The sequence below is a fragment of the Mustela nigripes genome, chromosome 10 (assembly GCF_022355385.1).
Source record: "Mustela nigripes isolate SB6536 chromosome 10, MUSNIG.SB6536, whole genome shotgun sequence".
NCBI lineage: Eukaryota > Metazoa > Chordata > Mammalia > Carnivora > Mustelidae > Mustela > Mustela nigripes.
In genome coordinates, this window is record NC_081566.1 from 40043438 (window position 1) to 40059199 (window position 15762).

Sequence of the window (15762 nt, forward strand, 5' to 3'; positions counted from 1 at the left end):
GACATGGAATTGCTGGATCAAAAGAGGGTTCTAGATCTTGTTCCTGAAGCCGTGGAGCCACACGCATGTGTGGGCGGTAGTGCGCTCTGGGAGGGCGCACTGTGGCCCCGGGCGTGTGTGGGACTCCGGGAGGCAGGTGTCTTCACTACTACGGCTGCGGGAGGGTAGGGGGGGTTGCCACGTGAACCCCGCCGCTGCTCCCTCTGCCTGCGAGGCGCCTCTCAGGCCTGTGGCACTCCCGGCCGTCCAGCCAGCCTCCTCGGTGTGGGGCATTCTGGGCCGTGGGTCTGGCAGGAGGGAAGGGCAGGCTCCATGGGGCCAGTGCCTCAGAGGGGCCGAGATGAGCCCCAGGTGAGGCTTGCATCCGGCCCGGCATCATGCCCCTGATGGGAGTGAGTCACAAAAGCAAAGTGTTTTGTTTATTTTATTTTATTTATTTATTTATTTTAAACAACAAGAGTTTTAGTTAATAGCATCTTTCTTTTAACTCATTTTTTCTTTTGACTCATAGTCTACATTTGTTCATAACTTTTGCTTATGTGGGCCTCACGATGACCTGTTCTTCCTTAAGCGCTCCTCTAGGCATCCTTTCTTTCGGCTTCCATTCCTGGCTAATTGCCCTGCTTTCTTTTGGTATTTTCCTGGAGACTGATGGAGAATCTGACTAGCCCAGCTTCCTTTCCTACACTAGGTCAAATCACAGGTCAGTGTCAACCAATGCACTGACCACTCTGTCCAGGTGCCTGTCCCAGGCCACTAAATTGTAGCGCATGAATGGGTATGTTTATGTGGGATCCTGTGGGACAAAATGTGTGGGCTCAGAGCCGCCCCTGGAGCAAGGCTGTGGGCTCCTTCTCCCAGAATGGACAACTTGCATCACAGGAAGATTCCACAAGAGCAGGGACTGTGTTGGTGTCTAACTGCTGTTGTGTCCTCCGTCCTTTCCACAGGGCCTTGAACAAAAAGATGCTCAATTAATTTCTTCTGGGGATAAAAAAAATTAAGAAATTAACATATCTAAGTAGTCCCTAAAAATTCTATTTCCCAGCCTAATGGGGACATCTGGCCAGAAGATGCCAATAACACAGAACAACAGACAGCTTCTTGTGTGAACTACATTTATGTTCCTGAGAACTGGCACTCCATTCAGTCACTCTGTGTCAGGCCCTTTGGGCATGTCCTTTCTCTTTCTAAGGAAACAGAGTGGGCAGCTATTTCTGTGGTGAGATTTGAAGGGCCATCAAGTTCCCTGACCCCCCTTCTCTGTGACAGCTCCTCCCTTGGCTAGCACAGTGGCTGAAATGCCACCATCATTGTTCCTCATTCCTTCAGCTTAGGTTCCCTGCCTGGGGCATCTGTGGCTTCAGCCTGCCCAGTCACCGCTTCCCTTCTTCCACGAGCAGTAGCTTGGCTTTTCTAAAGGCAGTTGTCCCCACTGTTCCTTAATGCCTCTGGTTCAGGTGGGGTTGACTCCTCTTCAGGTTCCAGAGGTGGGATGTGAGGCAGTGTTTTCAGTGTATTCTATTCCTGGCCACAATGACTGGTCTAAGTATGGGCTCTTAGCTCAAGTCCTTGTAAAGACTTGCCTGATGGTACATTGAAACTTCTCAGTTTGTGAAACAAGGTCTGTCCCTGGTAAATAGGTTTCTTGGACACACCCCACTCTGATCACCTCCTCTCCATGGCCCAGGAGTAAACTCATTGAGCTCTTACCAACTCTTAGGCTGGAGAGGGCAGTTTATAGAATGGGAATAAGGAAGCAAGGAGGATTGTCAGGCTAGACTGTCGGGTGGAGATAGTGGGAGGCTGGGGCGAGGCCCCAGGGGGTAATACAGGGCCAGAGAGTGCTAGAGGAGTGGGGAGAATGGAAAGGGCAGATGAGAAGGTAGCTGAGACCAAACTCATTTATTTCATCGCTGACCCTGACCCCCACAGGCTCCGGCCTTGGATCCCACAGGTAGTTTGAGAATCACAGAACTGCCAGGTATCAGCACTAGGAGACACCTTGGAGGTCATGGGCCAACGGGGGAGGGAAACCTAGACATTCCCCCAAAAGGAACCCTATCACCACCTGACCCTGTTAGGCAGTTCCCCAGACATAACTCCCAGGTCTGGAGAGAACCTAGTAAATAAATAAAAACTCACCTTAACCACCCTGTGGGATCATGGGGAAAGGCAAGCAGAGGAAACTCACCAAGGGAGAAATACTGGAGTGGGGGTGGGAAGGGGGTGGGGGGAAGAGACATCGGAGAAGCTATTGTCCTTGATGGGAATGGAGAGTTGGAGAAAAGGATGGGCGCTCACTGGGAGCCATGGTAGGAGCCAGGGCAACCTGCCAAGGAGAAAATGGAACGTGCTCTTTCTGGGCATAGCACATCTGCGTCCATCACCCCAGGCTCAGCCCAGCCTCTCCCCGGCTTCACTGGCAGCCTTATGCGGGACTCCAAGCTGCCCTGCAGCCTGCCATCCTGGGGATCGTGTTCTGAAACCACAGCACCCCACCCATCCCCCACCCCGTTCTTCCCTCCCTCAGGCCGCCCCAACCTAAACAAGACAACCTGGGCAGGGGGGCCACACGCTGTTGGAAAAATACACACTTAGCTGGAAAAGGAGCTTTATTTGTGTGTGTTGAATTCCCACAGCAGCCGAAGGATAAATAGCTAGTCCCCAGCCTTAGCTTAGAAACTGCCCACAAGGTGGGTGGTAAAATCTGTTCTTATTTAGATAGCTTTTGGGGAGAGGTGGGGAGAGGGAGTGGGGGCAGCAGGAGAGGGGACCTTGGAATCTACAATGTTTATATGATCAGTCACGGAGGTCATCTCTCCTCTTTAATTAGGGGTTTGAAGCTGGGAAACTTCGCTCAGCTTGCTTGTCCTAGGAGCAGAGCAGACTGGCGAGTAGGCAAGGGGCACAACATCTCTTTGGGGCCCGGTTGAGGTTGGACCACTATCTTGTCTCCATCCAGTCTCCAGCTAAGCACTCGGTAAACGTCAGTACTGTGCCAGGCCCTGTACTGGGCCCTTTATGTGTATTATCTTAGTCAATCAGTAAAACAACCTCAAGAGTTAGCTACTATCATTATCTCCCTGTTCTATGGGAGAAACCCAAAGCACAGAAGGATTGAATAGCATACTGAGGGTACACAGCTGGTAAGCAGTGCAGCCGGGACTGGGCTGGGGTCGCCTTGACCCCAGTAACCATGCTTTTAATACTTTTGCATTGTTCCTTGGGTGGGGTAAGGACCTGGGCTTTTCTCACTCTCATTTTCTTTTATTTCTGTTCTCTAGCCCAGGTCCTCTGTACTTGCTATGTCAGAGAGTTGGATAGATAACTTCTAATCATTTTTGGCATTATTTTTCTTGCATTAGAGAGAGAAGTTTCTTGTTGCCACTATATCCCCAGCACTTGGAACCAGACAATGTACACACAATGGACACATTTTGTGATAGGTACAAATGCCATGAATTAAGTCATGGGCTATAAGCTAGAGTGCCTGGGACTTAAGGTGCTCCTTTAGATGGGACACACAAGGACTTTCTGGGGCAGCTATATTTAGCTGAGACTATCATGGACGATGTAGAAATCCCTGAAGAAGGAATGAGCTAGGTGTGTTCAAGAGATTAGAAGTGACTCATACGGCTGGAGTGTAGTGTATAGGATAGAGGGTATGCCACAAGGATGGACAGATAAAGCACGCAGGTGCTAGATCAGGGTCTTCTGGCCCAGGGAAGGAGACTGGATTTTCCACCCCACTCCCCAAGTGGCAAAAGGAAGCCACTTGGGAGTGTTTCAAGCAGGGGAGTAAAATCTGGCTTTGACATCATTTAAAGATTATTCTTGCTGCTCTGAGAAGCATGGACTGTTGAGGGTCAAGGCTGGAGGCAAGGAGACATGGTCAGGTGACTACAGTAAACGTGAGATCAGAATGGCTTAAACTAGTGTTAGAAGAGGGAGGGACAAGTGACTGGTAGAACTGACCAGACCTAGTGATCAGTTGTGGAGGGGGTTTGTCCCATAGGAGGGGCTTCTTTTCCTACAACTCTTCCCTAAGTCCAGCTTACATTTCCCGTCTGGCTTCACCCTGATCAGTCAGCACATGGCATTTCGCTGGCCAAAGCGACTGGTTTCAGGGTGGTCCCATCAGAGGAACTTTCTTGCTCCACAGCCTGCTGGGTGTGAATTACAAAGCACATGGCCCTGAGTGTGGCTAGGAGTCACTCTGAAAGGGGACTATGTTTAAGGAACAGGGAGTGAAGACAAAGTTTTTACTCTGGATGGCAGGTGGAAAGAGACTGAAATCTTGGTATTGTCGAGCCTCTGAACACATCAGTTCAGATGCTCACCTTACTCCTGGACTTTCCATTTATTCCATTAGAACTTCTCATGTTGCATTGTCACCAGTCCGAGTTGGATTTCACTAACAGCTGAAAGCGTCCAAACGGATATACTAATGTTACCTAGGAACCCCAGATCTGGCTTAAATATACATGAATATAGAGAAAAACCTGGAATAAAATCATTTCTGGGCTTTAAAAAGAACTAATTTTGAGAAGTGGGCTTAAGAATTCCAGAGAAGTGGGAAGTTGATGAAGTGGGGGATACAAAAGAAATTTATATTTTCAGTTTATGCCATCATCTGTCATTAACGGATTAAAAAATTCACACTTCCTGTCTTGTTTGCCTTGAGTCCGGCACCACACATGTCATGTGGCAGGCTGTGCTGGGTGAGGACATACGGTAATGCCTCTTCCGAGAAGCGCTGTTTTACGTACACAGTGCCTAGCCGAGGTATAAAATCACTGCTCCGGGATAGAACTGCTGCACTGGGATGCGGACAGGGACATTCCGGTCCTTATTTTCGACGAGGACTCCTAGTATCTACATTCTTCAGAAAGCCCTTCACTCAGCATGGGCAGCCTCTTTCCGCTTTAAGTGATTTCTGCTCAAGTCCATTTTATCTGCATCTCAATAGAATACTAAAGTCTAAGTAGATTATAAAATCATGAGTCAGGGATTCAAGTTTGGCATCCATCTGTACAGAGTAGTACCTGCCATAAAAGGAAGCTAGCGACAGAAAGTGATCACAAAAATCTTTATTTAAATTTGTCTGATTACTTGGTTAATCTCATGTCTGATTTTTTCCACTGTTATGAAATCACGTGCACAATATTTGGTACGCAGCAGGTATTCAATAAATATTTATTACCATGGTAATTCTGACCAGCTGTGTAAATCACAAAAAGTGAAAACCGCAAAAAAATTAACAAAAGGGCCCATTACCTTATTCCCACATTCTGTTAAGACTTTTGAAAACCTAGAATCCTTGAAAGCCTGGTGGTAACTGAATTGTTTCCAACAGTGATTTTACATCTACGTCAAACATTCGACGTCCCTAGTGATGTTGGTAAGTTGGCAAAATAAAAGACAACAATTCCAAATATTTTAACATTCTTATTATATAGCTTTCTGGACAGTTTGCTCCCAGACACACATTCAGGATAAACACACACTCAACATTAAGTGGTTATTTATTTTTCAGGTTTAAAAGGTTTCAAACTATGTATGTACAAGCTAAATAAAACAAACTAGCCTCAGAGAATCAATGTAGAGCAGAATCCATAAATACACAAGGTCTGTTTTATAGGACAAGAAAGATGATAACGTCATCAAATACAAGGAAAAACATCCAAGAGAGAGGCAGGCAGATTAGACCATCTTAACAAAGCATATATTAACTAGGACCAGGACAAACCCCTACAGGTCAGAGCAAAATTTCTTTTCTATGCCTCCCAGCTGCCTGGCTTTCCTTTTCTGGGTTGTGTTGCGTACTTCTGAGTCACCAGCCTCTGGCAGATCATCAGGCATCTCTCCCTCATCAGCCTGAGAAGGAGCAGATAAGGTAAAATGTGAGGTTCACACCAGGAACCAGGATGGAAACAATGAAGTGCTGTAATATTATTTCCAAGTACTTCTTTGTGATTTCTTGTATATGATTATTTCCTTCAAATGCATCTTTCTCAATCTTTTGTATGTTTTAAATTTTTATTTCTTTTCACAAGTAACTGTTACTTAACTGAATCTAAAGGATGTTCTAACTCAGCAAGAACCAGAATATGCCAATCTTTCTGTTCCTACAATTTATAAATTGTTAAATGAGGAAGTTCCATCAACTTAAACTGGAGAAATTTTCCTTCTTCCTTCTATGAATGGTCCCATAAGAAATGTTAATTTCCCTCTCTTTCCTATTTCTCTCTCACTCCTTCCTGATTCCTGCAATAGTCCTTTCTTGTATTAAAAAAGAAAACTTTAAAAAAAGAATTAGTCACCTCTATCTAACCTTGCTACCTCCAAGAATATAAAAAAATTAAGCAGATGCTGCCTGCCCTCTAGTGTTGTCAAAGATGAAAAAATATACTGTTGGTTGAGCTACTAGGCTATTTTGTTGAATACCTATTTAGAATGTTGTAATGCCTGGGAGGCTCAGTGGGTTGGGGGCTCTGCCTTCAGCTCAGGTCATGATCCCAGGGTCCTGGGATTGAGCCCTGCATCAGGCTCTCTGCTCAGCGGCGAGCCTGCTTCCTCCTCTCTCCCTCTCTGCCTGCCCCTCTGCCTACTTGTGATCTCTGTTTGTCAAATAAATAAATAAAATCTTTAAACAACAACAACAAAAAAGAAAGTTGTAATAAGAGAAAGGATCAATCAGCTACTCTAGAATACAGTACAAATTTGGCAAAGTTAATAACCACTTATGCATTTACAGATAAATACACTTTTAACAGGTTAACAACGGAAGCAGAATCAGAACTGTACAATCATCATACCTTCTGTTTCTGTTTTGCATGCTTCTCTGTCCACTGCCTGGCATTCTTGAGGAAGACTGGCTTATTATACTTAAATTCAGAGGACTGAGACAAAATCAAAGACAAGTCAATGGAGAGAAAAATGATCTGTAGTGATTAAGTTGCAGCTGCCATAAACGAAAAGTCAGAGGTATGAAGAAAGTAGGACGTGTGCTGCAGAGGCAAAAAGGATACTTACTATGTCGGCCATAAGTGGGTCATCAGGGTTGGGTTCAGACATGAGCAGCTGAATAGAAGTCAGGACGGTTGCAATGTTGAGGGATGGTCTCCAGGCACCCTATACACAGACAGACAGGGAGCTGCTTTTGTATTCCTAAGAGTGTGATACTCTAAATCAAGTTTTATAGATGAGAACCACAGAATGTTGTGTCCACCCTTTACCCACCACTCACTTTTGGTGGCAATTTGAGGACATCTAAACAAATCCTTCCAGCAGAATCAATGTTTGGATGATAGATCGGAGTCAGAAATCGGATCTGAGGAGGTTCAAAGGGGTACCTTTGAAAGCACAGGACAATAGAGGATTTTTATTAAAGTACTTGTTTCTTTATAAACATATTTATAAAGAGCTTCCTGGTGACTCATCAGGGTTGCCTTTGAGAGGCAAATTTTTTTTCTCAAATTTTTATTATGAAAACTTACAAACAATAGAAAAGTTGAAATAACAGCATTACAAACATTCCTGTACCCACCACCTAGATCAAGGCACTTTATCCTGTGAATGCTTCAGCACATATTTCCCAAGAATAAGGCTGTTCTCCTATATAACTGCAATACTATCAATATATCTATAAAAAATTAAAAATATATTCTCCAATATCATCTACTATTCTTATTTCCTTAATTGCCACCCCCCCCGTTTTTTTACAGAGAAGTTTTAAAAAACAGAATCAAATTAAAATTCATACATTGCGTTTTTATTTTTTTTAAAGATTCATTCATTTAAGTGAGAGTGAGCATGAGAGTGAGAGTGAGCATGAGAGTGTGCGTGTACAGGGGCAGGGGGAAGGGGTAGAGGGAGAGGGAGAATCTCAAGCAGACTCCCCACTGAGCACAGAGCCCAACACAGGGCTCAATACCACAACCCTAGGATCATGACCTGAGCCAAAATCAAGAGTCAGACAGTTAACTAACTGAGCCACCCAGGTGTCCCCGCTGCATTTGGTTATTATGCCTTTTTAGTGAGACACAAACCTTGGAAAATTCCCAGCCGATTTTTAGAATTGATATATCACATGATTATCAAGCTACTTCTCTCAGGACATTAACAAGTTTGGCCAGAATCTGATCTAGTGAAAAGACATCTACATGTCAACAGTTAGACATTCATTTCTTCTCTTCCCCATTCTGCACAAAACTACAACTACAACTCACCCAATGAGAACCTTAAAGGAGACTGAATTAAGAGGGTCCTTAACGTAAAGACAGAAAGTAGAATGGTGGTTGCCAGGTGCCGAGGGGAGGAGGAGCTGGCAAGTTACTGTTGAATGGGTATGGAGTGTCAGTCTGGGAAAATGAAAAGGTTTTGGAGGTGGATGATGGTAATAGGTGATTAATAATGTGAATATACTTAATGCCATGAACCAAGCAGTTAAAATGGCTTAAATGATCAATTTTATGTTATGTAATATTTTAGCACGATGAAGAAAAGAGGGGCCTTAGATATGATCTAGCTCACTTTTAGAGAAGGAATTTGAACTCCAGAGATAAAATAACTTGCCCAGAAGTCACATTACATCATAAGACTAGGATTAAAACCTAGGACCTTTAACTCCTATACGTAATACTCTACTACATTACCCTATCTTTCAATAACCATACTCTACCCTATAAGTTTAGAATCTAATTCACACTGGGCACCTGGGTGGCTCAGTTAGGCGTCCAACTCTTGATTTTGGCTCAGGTCATGATCTTTGGGTTTTAAGATTGAACCTCACATTGGGTGTGGAGCCTGCTTAAGATATTCTCTCTCTCCCTCTGCCCTTAGCCCACTCTGCATGTGCTTGCTCTCAAAAAAAAAAAAAAAAAGAAAGAAAAGGAAAGAAAAAAGAAAAAGAAAAAGAAAAAAAAAATCTAACTCACACTAACCTCTCAGGAATGGTAACTTCCAGTTTGAAAACACCTTTTTCATAAGGTGTGTCAGCTGCACCTAATATTACTTTAAAGAAAAAAAAATTAAGAGGTAATCAGATGATTTGAACGATCACAAAAGCTGGTCTAGGACAGTAATTCTCTCTTAGGGCTTTAAGAAGTTTCTCATGCAATACACCAATGTAGCCAAAATGTTGATGGTGTCAAACAAAGGACAGACAGAAGATCAAACAGAAGTTGGACAGTACTGACCACAGATCAAATATAAGCCGCAGTTTTGTTTTGTCTGTACTGCAGTATTCTTATTATTTATGTTTCCTGTCTGGCCTCACAGATATTTGAGATGGTGAGATTTGGTCTAAACACTGCTTCAGAGCTAATGCCCTGAATCTTGGGCATTGAATCATAATCTTGGCTATGAATCAGCAAAAGGTATAATAAAAGGCCAATGAAGAAATGTCAAGCAAACCTCTTATACACGTAAACAAATTAGGTTTAGAACGCTGGTAAGGTAATTTGACCTTGCCACTGTTCTCTACTTTAGAATATACAAATGTTCAGATTTCAGCATAATCTTCAATAGGGTCTTTCAGCATAATCTTCAATAGGGTCGTCATACGCATGACATGATACCTACGAGCTTGAAGATCATCCATTTTGTCCTTGTCTTGCCAGCAAGTGATGCCTGGGGGTGGCTCTGTGGCTAACAAGTTCAGTTCTCTCTTTAGACGTGAAGCTCTCTGCATGGTCCCCAAGTAGAAGGAACTGTACACGGTTCACTGCACCACACTAGAAGCTGGCTGGGATTCACTAGGGAGAAAAGGGGCAACCATGAAACAGTCAGCAAAGGTGACTCGAGTTTTTAGCACATGGCTTCAGTTTAGTGAAAAGCAAAACAAATTTTTCATTTTAATCTCTATTCTAAGAAAGGAATCTGAGTTTCTTCCATTTCCTTCCTGTTATCTATTCAAGCACATTTTAAAAATAAAGATTAAAGGGGCCCCTAGGTGGCTCAGTGGGTTAAAGCCTCTGCCTTCAGCTCAGGTGATGATCTCAGGGTCCTGGGATGGAGCCCGGCATTGGGCTCTCTGCTCAGCAGGGAGCCTGCTTCCCACCTTTCTCTCTGCCTGCTTCTCTGCCTACTTGTGATCTCTGTCTGTCAAATAAATAAATAAAATCTTGGGACACCTGGGTGGCTCAGCTGGTTAAGCAGCTGCCTTCGGCTCAGGTCATGATCCCAGCATCCTGGGATGGAGTCCCACATCGGGCTCCTTGCTCCGCAGGGAGCCTGCTTCTCCCTCTGACTCTGCCTTCCACTCTGTCTGCCTGTGCTCGCTCTCACTCTCTCTCTCTCTCTGACAAATAAATAAATAAATAAATAAAATCTTTAAAAATAAAATAAAATTTAAAAAATAAAGATTAAAAATGCGAAGCATTCTACAAACAATAAAAACACAAGTTTCCAATTAACATGTTTCCACTGATAAATTATAAACTTATGAGGTAGAGCCTGCGTCTAATTTTGCCCCCCCACTACATCCTCAGTATACCTGGCATAGAAAAGGCTTGACAAATATTAGCTGTGGGAGGAGGTCTATATATGCTTTGTAAGGAGAGCAAGGAATGATGATGGAGATAGTCTCACTCTGAGATATTTGTAAGTGAATGCTTAAATGTGTGAGGTTTTCTCCATGTATTTTGGATGCTACATCCTCCCAATTCTTCAGTATTTCCAATCTTTTTCCCATCAACATTCAAATATGCTCAAAATCTCTCTCATCTAAAACAAACACCCACACACTCAACACTCTTTCTAACTCTAGTTTTCCCTTTAGCTGCCAAAGGATACCGATCTTTTGATATTATGAGTTACATATACTATCTCCCAGTTTGTGGCATGTCTTTCCACTTTATTCATGTCTTTTGACAGTCGCACAACTATTAACTTCAACATAATCAATTTTAAAACTTTTTCCTGTACACTTACACTTTCATGTATTAAATTTTTCCTTATCCCCAAACTTAGATATTTGTTTAAATCTTCTAAATGTTTCACAGTTTTGCTTTCACATTTAAGTCTTTAATCCAGTAGGAATTGATTTTTGTGTATAATGTGAGGCAGAGGTCCAATTATGGATCTTTTCCTCCATATGAAGAACCAATTGTCCTAGTCCTTTTTATTGGAAAGTCCACCATTTCCCTGCTGATATGGTCATAAACTAAATTTGCATATATGTGTGGATCTGTTTTGGGATTTTTCAGTTTGTTCCACTGATCAACTGTTTTAATTACTGTAGCTTATTAATAAGACTTGACATACAGCAAGTTGGGTTCCTCCACCTTGTTCTTTTTCTTCAGGAATGTCTTGGTTATTCTTTTTTTTTTTTAAGATTTTATTTATTTATTTGACAGACAGCAATCACAAGTAGGCAGAGAGAGGGGGGAAGCAGGCTCCCTGCTGAGCAGAGAGTCTGATGCGGGGCTTGATCCCAGGACCCTGACATCATGACCTGAGCCGAAGGCAGAGGCTTTAACCTGCTGAGCCACCCAGGCACCCCTGTCTTGGTTATTCTTGATCCTCTGCTCTTCTATGTGAGTTTTAGAATCACCTCATATAAATCCACACATATATACATCTCAGGATCTGGTTCTCAGCTTTGTAAACTGAAAACCGGACTTGGCAGTAAATCTAGATTCGGTAGGGCTTACTCACAAAGGCTTAAACGCTAAAAGGTCAATTTATTAATTTGTACAACTATGACACAATTTTTAATTTTAATCCCATTCCCTCCTTAAGCTATTTCTATTTGGAAAACTAATTATAACGAGAAAATTACCCGGTGGGCACAGACTGTCATTATTAGATGGTTGTTATGATAATCATACACTTAGATTGAGGCCATCTATCTCCACCACCGGGATGTTTAAAGGAGACTAACTTTGTGTATTGGTTAGGTAAAGACATTCTCTTGAATTGTGCTGCAGACAGAACGGTCCTTTGGACCTTCTTTTTCTAATCTCCAGGCTTGCTGCTCCTTCACACCTCAAAAACTCTTCCAGAAATATTTAAATAAGATTAATAATACAACAGGTGAATTCAATTGTCAAACAGAATTACAAGACAAGTCTTTCATGTAAATTATTCTTTAAAGTACTTTCAAATTTCCTTAGACCCTCATAAGACCATCTTTTGGAGGCAAGTATTTCATTGGATAATTGAATTAATTAATTAATTCCATTGGATAATTAATCTCGCATTTTATATACAGATCCTTACTACTTTTCTCAGGAAGCAGATGCTGAGAAAGCAACCACAATAAGACAAGAATCCACAAGAAACAGAGGGTACCTTTATATAAAATGAGAACCCAGGGGAAAGGGATTAGAACAGGGGTGAGGAATTTTAAGCAAGACAGTTTCTCTTATGGGGGCAACCAGACCCCAGCCTCACTATATTAACACAAATTGGTATATGGCACTCCTTGGCTCAAAAGCCATCAATTACTGAGTATTTTCTGGGCACACAGGTTCTTTACAATCAAACCCCAACTTCATATCCTGTAACTACTCCCCACAAACTTAGGCTTCAGCCACACCAACTTTTTTTTTTTTTTTCCTTTTAAGATTTTATTTATTTATTTGACAGACAGAGATCACAAGCAGGCTGAGAGGCAGGCAGAGAGAGGAGGAAGCAGGCTCCCTGCTGAGCAGAGAGCCCGATACGGGGCTCCATCCCAGGACACTGGGATCATGACCTGAGCCGGAGGCAGAGGCTTTAACCCACTGAGCCACACCACACCGACTTCTTTTTGCTGCCCACTAAGAATCTCATTCTCTTTCACACCTACAGACATTACACATGAAATAATCACTTCTTGCCTTTCTCTAGTAATGCATCCCAATCCTTCACTCCTTTCAACTGTCACCCTCTATGCGCTTCCACACCAACGTGCACCGGAAGTTGTTATTCATCTCTGACAGCTTCTTCTCTTGCGGCAAAAATCCCTGGAGGACGGGTGTAGTCACCGTATTTTAATTTCTAAGACAGCTATGCCACCAGTATGCAGCCTGTTAGTAAGTCTGAATAACTAGCGGAGGAAACGTGGGTTGGGGACCAGATGGTGAAGAAGGCAAAACGGCCTGCGCGCGGCCCGCAGCGAGCGCCGGGCGGCGACGTCTCTTGCCCGGGGGCACACCCCTCTCTGCCGGGCAGGGGGCAGCTCGGACAACTCTGGCCGCCGCGGGGCTGTGGAGATTCCAGCAGAGCCTCCGCTCACGAGCCGCTTCAGGAATCTCCCACATTAGGCAGAAACAGGACTCTGGTCCCTAAGACTCACAGGGACCGCCGCCAGGATGCTTTCTCTCTGTCGGGGAACCAGAAAACAGCCCTCTTACCTGTGCGTACCCACCTCACGGCGTCGCGGCGCGCGGCCCAGCAGCTATCCACACCTGCGCACGCCCAGTCTGTTGGCGTCGCTCCGCCTCCCGCCACGAGGGCTTGCGATTGGTCCGCCGCAAGGCCCGGGAGAGGAGCGCAGCTCCCTATTGGCCAGCGTTCTGAATCTTGTTTCCGCTCACGCCGCTTTCAAATTAGAGCGCGCGTCGGACGCAGTCTCTTCGCCTCGTAGGCGGAGCTGTCTATCAGGGTGGGGGCGCTCGGAGGTTCCGGCCGGCTTCAGGACTTGGTGTGGCCCGTGCGGTGACAAGTTCGGTGACGAGGTCAACTGTCTTTGTCAGAGCGGGGAAGGAGCTGGGAATCGCCTCTTAGGAGGAACAGTGAAGGAAACTTACTGCGTCAGAGGATGCATCTAAGGCTAGCGGATGAAAGTTAAAGGGATGCAGATGAGTGTAGCCCAGTAAAGCATTCTAGCAATGAGATCCCTGCAGAACAGAACCGGTCACCTTGGGCCGCAGTGAACTCCTTCATCACTGCAAGTGTTCGACTGGAAGTTGATGAGGGATAGTGCAAAGGGGAATCCATGCCTTGGGTAGAAGCTGAGAATAGAGGTCTTCTTCCAACTCTAAAAGTGTGGTGCTACCTGACGAAGGAAGTACCTGTTTATGGCTAAGCAGCCTTAACTTCTCGAAGTTTCTGGGCTCCGTGAGCGTTTATGGGTGACTCGGACTTGACCTGAATCTAAAGGACGCGGCTGGAACTTGACTAGCGTTTGGGGATACTGGGGGTGGAAAAACACCAGCAACACATAACACGCGCCAAACCCTCCTCTCACTGCTTTCAGCACGGCCAGTCTTTCAAAACTTGCAAACCAATTTAATTCTGGCCACTGCCGTGATGTCTGCATTTCGTTCAAACTGGTGTTAAGTAGCACGTGGTTCCCCGAGTCCACTGCAGGCATGTTACCTCTTCTCCAGAGACCCATACATTCACTGGCACGCTGTCCGTGATTCTACCCTGGAGATCCTCACACTGGTTGTAAGAATGAATCGACTAAAGTAGCTTATGAATTACAAGCACAAGGAATCCTGGGACTGTCCAGTTTATTTTCCAGTCAGCTGCTGGGGGTTCGCATTTATTGTTAATATTTACTCATTGTAGTCAAGTGTGTTCTGTCATAAATCTGGAGTTGGATGCTTATTTTGCTACTGGTACTTTGTTTTAATTCCTTCAATGTCTTTTTTTTTTTTTTAATTAAGATTTTATTTATTTACTTGACAAAGAAAGAGACAGGGAGAAAGAGGACACAAGCAAGGGGAGTGGGAGACGGAGAAGCAGGCTTCCTGCCCACAGGGAGCCCGATGCAGGATGGGGGGCTGGATCCCAGGACCCTGGAATCATGACCTGAGCTGAAGGCAGATGCTTAACGACTGAGCCACCCAGGTAACCCCTTTTCAATGTCTTCTTTATTTTCTTCCTACCCCAAATGTAATTACAGTTCTGTCTTCAGAACTGAAACTGATCACTTCCTTGATCTCTGAGATCAAGGTGGTTCTCTGAGAAATTAGTCTTTAAAATGTCTCTTAGAAAAAGCAGGAACTTTGTTGAGTCTGGGGGAGAGGAGAGATGGTATCATAAAACAAGTAAATGCCAATAATTTTGGCAACTAAACTCAAAGGATTGAATAAAAGGAAAAAGGTAAAAAGAACTCCATAGGCTAAATGTACAGTTTCCATTTGTCCACCAGAGGGAGGTATGTTAATTGGTGAGACTAGAGGCCAGGCTGGAAATTTTTCCTTACCTATGTAGGGTGTCATTGCTTTTAAAAAGGGAGCATTTTAACATTATGACTTATTTCTTAAGTGTATGTGTGGGAAGTTATTTAACAAAAGTTTCTTCACACAAGAATATAGATGCATCGTAGCTGGCTCAGTACATTAAAAGCACAAAAATTATATTTTATTTATACACAGGATTATTTGCCAGGATTTATCACTTTTGCATAAAAAATTTTCTATATTTACTATATATTTATATTTACTATTTATATATTATTTATTATTACTATATATTACTACAAATATATACTCTCTATATCAAGTAAATCTAAACTATTTTGTTTGTTAATGGGCTGATTATATAAGTTTACTCTCAGAAAGTCCTGGGGGAAGATGTCACAGGAATAAAAGCTAATGTGATTTTAATTTTGAAAACCTTTTTGAGCCATTATACACAGATTAATTTGGGGGTTTTTTGTGGCATAACTTTTTTTTTTTTGGTTGAGCCAGTTAAATTAATTAGATTATAATAATTATTACTTTCATTTATGCTAAAATACTTTTTTTATATTAATTATTACTTGCTTTTTGTAATCATGTAGCTGAAGATACATTCCTCTCCTTCCAGGTAGGGATG

The 15762-nt window shown here is 43.4% G+C and overlaps 1 protein-coding gene across 2 annotated transcripts; it reads right to left on the reverse strand.

The window, feature by feature from the left end:
- Positions 1–5510: 5510 nt before the first annotated feature.
- UBE2T (ubiquitin conjugating enzyme E2 T) lies at positions 5511–13439 on the reverse strand. 2 transcript variants are annotated; one of them, XM_059414079.1, is made up of 7 exons: positions 13361–13439; positions 9589–9761; positions 8949–9018; positions 7253–7358; positions 7039–7137; positions 6822–6905; positions 5511–5880 (listed from the first exon to the last, which is right to left on the reverse strand). In XM_059414079.1, exons 2-7 carry the CDS (start codon positions 9695–9697, stop codon positions 5755–5757), a joined length of 594 nt encoding a protein of 197 aa, XP_059270062.1. In that variant the 5' UTR covers positions 9698–9761; positions 13361–13439; the 3' UTR covers positions 5511–5754. The 2 variants fall into 2 exon arrangements, with proteins under 2 accessions (XP_059270062.1, XP_059270061.1); XM_059414078.1 differs by having other exon boundaries at positions 13347–13424.
- Between the last annotated feature and the right edge of the window lie 2323 nt (positions 13440–15762).